At 38.5% G+C, this 7,537-nt stretch overlaps 1 protein-coding gene across 1 annotated transcript in view; it reads right to left on the bottom strand.

Moving 5' to 3' along the window:
• Nucleotides 1–1,064: 1,064 nt before the first annotated feature.
• Nucleotides 1,065–7,537, bottom strand: part of LOC101860764 (high affinity cAMP-specific and IBMX-insensitive 3',5'-cyclic phosphodiesterase 8B) — a gene marked incomplete at its 5' end in the record, with an annotated part of 121,319 nt that continues 114,846 nt past the window's right edge. The window contains 3 exon segments of the mRNA XM_013086826.2: nucleotides 1,065–1,864; nucleotides 3,348–3,477; nucleotides 5,230–5,403. Coding sequence (XP_012942280.1) covers nucleotides 1,746–1,864; nucleotides 3,348–3,477; nucleotides 5,230–5,403 — 423 coding nt within the window.

The raw sequence follows: 7,537 nt of genomic DNA on the forward strand, positions 1-7,537 counted from the left end.
TGGGGTATTTTGTACTGGATGACCAGATTGAGTGTTTTGTACTGCCAGCAATGTGACTGCAAAGTGTTTTGTATTAGACAACAAATTGCTCAAACTCAAACTGATTTCTTCTTGCATGACCACGATGACTTCAAGAAGAGCAGGACAAACCCTAAGTTTTAGCTCTGTCCAAGCACTCATCTCTAGAAATGTTCTACAGTTGGGGGGGGGCACACTCCAAATGAAGACTCTGGTAGCTGGGAATAAGACTACTAAACAAAAAGTCAACTTGTGAACATACATAATATTTCTGAGCTAAAATTGCATTTTTGCATGCAGCAATCTTTTAAAACAAAGAGAAAATAATAAATCTGTATCCATGTACTTACTAAAAGAACATGTTTGATGGTGAGAAAATAACAGAAGCAATAATTATAACAATAATGATAAAAATAATAATAATAAGAGAAATAACAATAATAACTATAACAAATTCTAATAGTGATAGCAGTAATGACAATAACAACAGCAGCCTGAGAGTGGTGTTAAGTATGGACACTTGACATAAAAGAATGGGCGGTCACTGAAGTCTTAATAAAAACATGTTATTTGGTGTGAAGGACAGGCTAATGTTACAAAACAATCAGCATAAACAAAAGATTTCTCCAACAAGATTTACAAATTGAGTTCCTCGAAATGACGCAGAAAAAAAGGTAAATTGTGTCACGACGCGGTGAAATCAGGCACTCGTTAATTTTTGGGCATGCGGAGTTATCGGTATCATCTTAGAACATGTTCATTTGCCTTGCTTTTGGTGAAAAAAGTACCCAGTTATCTTGGATATAAGTCGAGATATTAGCAAATGAAGGAGGTGGGGTAGCCTGGTTTCAGAGGTGAATTAGAGAAAAATGGCCTCCAAAGTTTAGTATTTCATTAGCTTGAGAGTCCATAGAAACTAAAAATTTACATATTTTAGGCCTTTAATCAATGTTTTTCAGTAAAATCCTCACAGAAATGTGTTGTGTTTTTTAATGGGTATGAAAGGTGGTGAGCCAAATATTTAAAATTCGATAAAAATTCCCAAATCTGCGAAAAAAAGCCAGTTTTTTCACTTTCTTTATTTTGACGGGCGCCTGATTTCACCACGTTGCCTCACTATTGTATGTCTGACAAAAATAGAACGTGATTAGATTTTCGATGGCGCAGCAATGACACACACACACACACACACACGCGTGTGCTGAGAAAACGTTGACAAAACACGACTCATAAAAAACCACACACTTTCTTCACACCTACACTCCACTTGTACCACCTTCTTCTACTCAGAAAAGGACGAGTAAAAAAACGCGTATATGCAGCAACACAATTCACATGATACAGTATTTGGAGGAAAACAACAACAATAACGGAAATATTTAAATCTACTACTGTATTTTTAGAGATCACAGCTGAGCGGGCCAGGTTTTGCAATCATTCGGACACTCACAAGAGATTCGGCGACTCTTGCTGCTAGCCACTTTGCACAACTCTCGGCTTTATAAGCTCCTCACCTCGCTTGACGTAAAGTCTTGTACTGTCCATGTATATATATATAATATATGCACACCGCACACTTTCATCCGACCATTTTGTCGACCTTTATATAGTACGTTTCTCAGATTCCCGGGCAACATAATCCACAGTGCATGAACGTTGGATGTCCACGACATTGCTAAAGCATCACGTATGGCTGTAAGAGTTAGATCTCTACTGGTATACTAGTATTAACTGTTGTCAACACCTTGTGAAGACTTCTGTTCTTTCTCTTTCAGCTCTTGTTGATCTTTCCAGTAGTCGTAGTTGAGCTGTAAATGGTTCATCAGTTCCGGAATATCACAGTAGACTGCAAGAACACAGAAACAAACAAATATGTCATTAGATTTCGACAACTCTAGACTCAGCTTTTGAACGAGCTAAATGCTCTGTTAAATGCCCCAAAAAAGTAATTTAAAACAGGCCCCATCTCCATGACATTTAGAGTATTCAAAGAAAACGCTCAATTAACAGACAGTTATATGAGATTTCTAGACACAAGAATGTATATATTTGTTAGGTTTTAGTAAAAGTTTTATGTCTTTGCCCCATGAAGGGGTCATATTATGGTCGCTTTTCAGGACAAGCGGGCTAACCCAGATTTTGGGGTTTCCAGAAATCTTGACCTACACCAAAAGTGGGCATTGCCCTACCTATAGGAGAAGTTTGGTTTCATTGGTGTGTATATTTGTTTGGTTATAGAGAAAACTCTCCTTGTCTTTTAAAGAAACTGAACAAGGGTCCAAAAACTCTGATTTTCTCAAAACAGCATTTTCCGGGACAGCCCGCTTGTGCTTAAAAAAAAAAAGTGACCAAATATACAAGTACCGCTGGTAAGTATGATGAAAAGATAGTAGCTCTGAGGGAAAAGATCAAAGAATATGTATGGTATGTGGGGCAATAAGAATACTAAGATTGTGACCAATCATACAACTTGACACAATTCCCTGGTTATAAATGATGAAAATGCTGAACAGCACTAAAGATTCTGCTGTAAACTGACAAAATGCCTTTTTTCATTTAAGCGCCAAAATTTTTATTTGCTAAAAATCAAAAGCCTGATCAGTTACCCTACTTGTGCGAAAAAACCAAAGTGAAACTGCGACTAATTTTTGAATAAATTTGAATTCAAAATTCTGAAGCACTCTACATTTCAATGGTTACAGTGACAAAAAAACCATTTTTCTCGAAACTACTGAGAATAAAAAAAGCGGCGTTTTATTAGTTTACGCCACAAAACTCAGCTGATAAAAACCTGTAAATTCTTCGCCACATCGACAGGCCGAAGGGCTAAAACCCGGATGGCTGCTGAATCGGAACAGTGAAGTAAAAGTATCAGCTTACGGCAGAACTGTAAAGACTATTTTGACTAGAGTAACAGCTAAGAGCTGACAACGCCACGTCGGTGGCCTAGTGGTTAGGCTCTTGGACTCGCAACCGTAAGGTCGTGGGTTCGAATCCCGTCAAGGGCCCGACATTGTGTCCTTGGGAAAGGCACTTTACACGAATTTTCCTCACTTCACCCAGGTGGGAATGGGTACCCGGCTATAGACAGCGAAAGATCTTGTCAGTTTGTTAGTGTTTGAGCGCTTAACCAGCTGCTTGCACTGTATGCTTCCCGGGATGAAGTTGAGAATGTTTCGGAGTGTTCTATGGTCTGCTGGGGTAATAATATAGTGTAAAGCGCATAGAGCCTGCTGTTGAGTGGGGATATGCGCTATACAAATGCTATCTATTATTATTATTATTATTATTATTATTATAATTATTACATGAGAGAATCTACTACTCACTGTCCCAAGCATCAAACATGTTGGTTATGAACAAGTTGATGAAAGCCAGCTGACACTTCGGGATATTGAGCACCTTGCGATCAAATTGAGCCATGACAACTGGGAGGCCTCGACTTTTCTCTTCGTCCGTCTAGGAGGAGAAAAAGAAGAAAAAACATAGTTTAGAGTTTAGGAAATTTCTCTGATGTCATCAGGAAAAGCTCACTCCAACCGGCTAATGACCACTCGTTCGAAATAATCACCGGTACAAACAACCACCTCTCACTCACCCCTTGTGGGTTCTTTTCTTCATATATATATAATCTCTCTCTCTCTCTCTCTCTCTCTCTCTCTCTCTCTCTCTCTCTCTCTCTATCTATATATATATATGAAGAGCACAGGGGAAAAAAGACTGCAGTCACAAACTGGAAATTGTGAGGACGCCAATTCTAAAAGCTTGTGGACTCATAACTTCATATTTGTTTGACTGGTGGTCTATTGGTAAGTGCTGTTGAATGGAAAATCTAACAGTAATAATCCACCAACAGTTGAACAGAGAACAGTTGAGCCAAAAAGTGTTCACATTTGGCACCCTCATGATTTTCAGTTTGTGACTACCGTCGTTTTGCCTCTGAGTCTTCATGTATATACATGTATATATTATGAGACTGTCCCAAAAGACCACCTGTCTAAGACAATCACTTTCTCCTCCACAAGAGGCGGTTGTCTTGGACATGGTCGACTGTATCTTCTTTAGTATTTTTAGTAAGAGTTTTACGGCACTTGCAACACAATAAGGGCATATAAGTGCCGAGACAGTGTCTTCAAAGAACATACAACAAAAATACATGTACCTCATTGAACAACTTTAATAGGAAAAAGTGTGGAGAAAAAAAAACAATAAAAAAAACCCTGCTATATTTCACTGTCTCAGAATTACATAGCTGTATCTGCTCAGTACACAGTTTTAGAGAAATTTGACGTGAAAGATTTTGAGATTCACATCATATCAAACTTTTTCAAATGCAATTCTTTAAATATCTTGATAGCAGCTCGTACACTCCAGTCCCCATCATTTTAAGTGAGAAAAATTTTGAAATTATGCAAACTGCGCCCAAAAATGTGAAATTATGCAATTCTGTTAATTTTAACAAAGAATGTTCAAGGAAAATAGTCAGAAATTATGAAAAAAATGATCAAATTTTGTTAAATTATGCGGGGTGGATAAAACCACCTGGACAGAAAAATCTTTCAGTTCTGACAGAGAACTGGCCACCCTACCACAGTACGCCGAAAGACCAGGAAGTTGTCTCACTAACAAGGCAATCCCCAATGTCCGGATCGGATGCGGGAACAACTTTAGTGCTGCCATTTGAATAGAAAACCTAGTATCCGACAAAATCAAGTATTGTCACAAACGACAAAAAAGAAAACTATTATACTGTTTAAATTGATACTCTCAGCTGTAATGTTTTGTATGTTCATTGAATATGTTCCGCTTCAAACTAAAATAGACAGAAGGATACATTTTTACTAAAACACAATAATATTTTAAAAAACAAAAACAATAATCTGCTCCCCCCCCCCCCTTCATTTTTCTGTTCCCACATTCATATATTATATAAATGGTTTTCCTTTTGACCCTATCGGTACGTCGTGTGTTACTATCATATCCATACGACGAGGGGAACTCTGTGCCACCACTTCCAAAGAGGAAATTTACTCGTTGATCCGATCCGTACACTTTGCATAGCAGTCTGTCAAAATGTTTTTTTGAGAAATACTGAAAGTTTCAAAGAGATCTTTGTACTAGAAGTATTCTAAAATGTGAAGAATACAACCCCGGGGGTACAAAATGACCCCAGGGCGTACGGATAGCGTTTAAAGACAGAGCAGTACGTACCTGCTGACAGTACTCTTCAGCTATCCTGTAGGCCCACTCCTTGCACTGCGACAAAGGTCGTAGAGGGTTGCTCACGTCCGCACACTTAATCATCATACGTTTGATGAGCGTTCTGTTCTCGTGCGACGACAGATCTGTCAGGATCGTGTTCATGTCAGCCTCATGAGCCTCCACCTGGAAGGAAAGACGATTAATCATCATCAGATTGAGAAGCCTTCCGTGACCACAACAAACAAGAATATGTGAAGCGTGCTGACAAAATGCGTTACTTCTCAGATTTGAGCCCAATAGAAATAGAAACATCATGCTTATACGTGAAGTTTTTACAATGTTTAAAAGTATGAAATAATAAAAAGCATTTCAGACAGCAAATATGACATCAATTAAAAATCTACAAGTTCGACCCTAGTGTTGATTTTTGGTCCATCTCTTCATTTGTGGACTGCGAGAATTAACTCACTTTGACAGCACACCTCACATATACATATATGCAAAAAGACAAATAAAAATGTGAGGCATCGTGGTGAAATCAGACACTTGTCAAAACAATGAAATCAAAGACATTGGCATTTTTCTGAAAGTTGGGCAATTTTTGTCTAATTAAAACTAATTTTCTTTTTTTTTGGCTCAACACCTTTTATATCCATAAATAAAAACACATTTTTGAGTGTGGATTTTACAGAAAAACATTGATTAAAGGCACCAAAGATGTCAATTTTCAGTTTCCAAGGGCTCTCAAGCTATGGAAATGACGAAACTATGGAGGCCATTTTCTTGCTAATTTCACTTCTGAGATTGAAGGAAGCCAGGTCACCTAGTTCCAGAGCTGAAATTACAGAGAAAAAAGCCCCCAAAGTTTGGTAAATCCGTTAGCTAGAGAGTCTTTGAAAACTACAAAAAAGACCAATTTTTTACCCAATCAAGGTGTTTCAGTAAAATTCACATGGAAAAAAATAAAAATTCGATGAGATTTTCCAAAGTGGTGGAAAAATGCCTGTTTCTCCGATTTCTGTACGTGGATGAGAGCCTGATTTTACCGTGATGGCTCATGGAGGATTTCTTTAAGAAGATTTGTTGGAAAGAAAAGAAATCAAAACAGATAGCGCTGAAAGAAGCCAATGTGACCTGCTCACTAAAAAGAACAATTAGGAAATGACAAATGCAGTACCTGGGACATACGAATCAACATAACAGCCTTCAACATCTCGCTTTTATGTGTGGAAAAAAAAAGGCAAATGAGGCAGGGGTAGACTTAAAACATGTTGTATACACTTGGCCACTTTTCACCACAAGTATCCAGATTTACTCGGGGCGCGGGGGTTTCCGTGCGGAGGAGCACAGGGATCTCTCGCTGTGGTAGTTCACGGGAAGTATATATATAAATAGGTCGCTCCCGGCCTTGGGGGGACTGTCGGAAGACAGAGATAGGAAGGGACGGAGCCAAGGTCCACACACTTTGCAGGAAATCTCCTATGCACTACACTTGTAGTGTAAAGAGCATAGAGCCTGCTGTTGAGCGGGGATATGCGCTATACAAATGCTATTTTTATTTATTTGTTATTTCGAATTGTTGTTTAAAATGTAGTAGTGCTGTGTTCCGCTACAAAACAAGTTATGTGGAAAACCTGAACAGACTGAGAGAGACCAAGAGAGTAGAGATTGAAGAGAGCAACTGAGCGAAGAAAGGAACGGAGAGCCGTGAACGTGCATGTCTGTGTCACTTTTGCCACAACAGGATGATGATGATGATGATGATGATGATGGTGATGATGATGATGATGATGATGATGGTGATGATGATGGTGATGATGATGATGATGATGGTGATGATGATGATGATGATGATGATGATGGTGATGATGATGATGGTGATGACGATGATGATGGTGATGATGATGCTGGTGGTGGTGATGATGATGATGATGATGATGATGATGATGATAATGTTGATGGAGATGGTGATGATGATGATGATGGTGATGATAATGATGATGATGATGATGAGGATGATGATGATGATGATGATGAGGATAATGGTGATGATGATGATGATGAGAACTAAGATGATAACTTAGATGATAACGTATATGACTTTGGTAAAACTTTGAATAACAACAAATTTTGTGAAAATCTTACAAGTCTCCACCGTTTTATATATTTTGTAGTCTACAACGATAACTTTGATGATGATGATGATGATGATGATGATGATGATGATGATGATGGTGATGATGATGATGATGATGATGATGGTGATGATGGTGCTGCTGCTGCTGGTGGTAGTGATGATGGTGATGGTGCCGCCGAG

This window comes from Aplysia californica, unplaced genomic scaffold (genome assembly GCF_000002075.1).
Source record: "Aplysia californica isolate F4 #8 unplaced genomic scaffold, AplCal3.0 scaffold00509, whole genome shotgun sequence".
Taxonomy (NCBI): Eukaryota; Metazoa; Mollusca; class Gastropoda; order Aplysiida; family Aplysiidae; genus Aplysia; species Aplysia californica.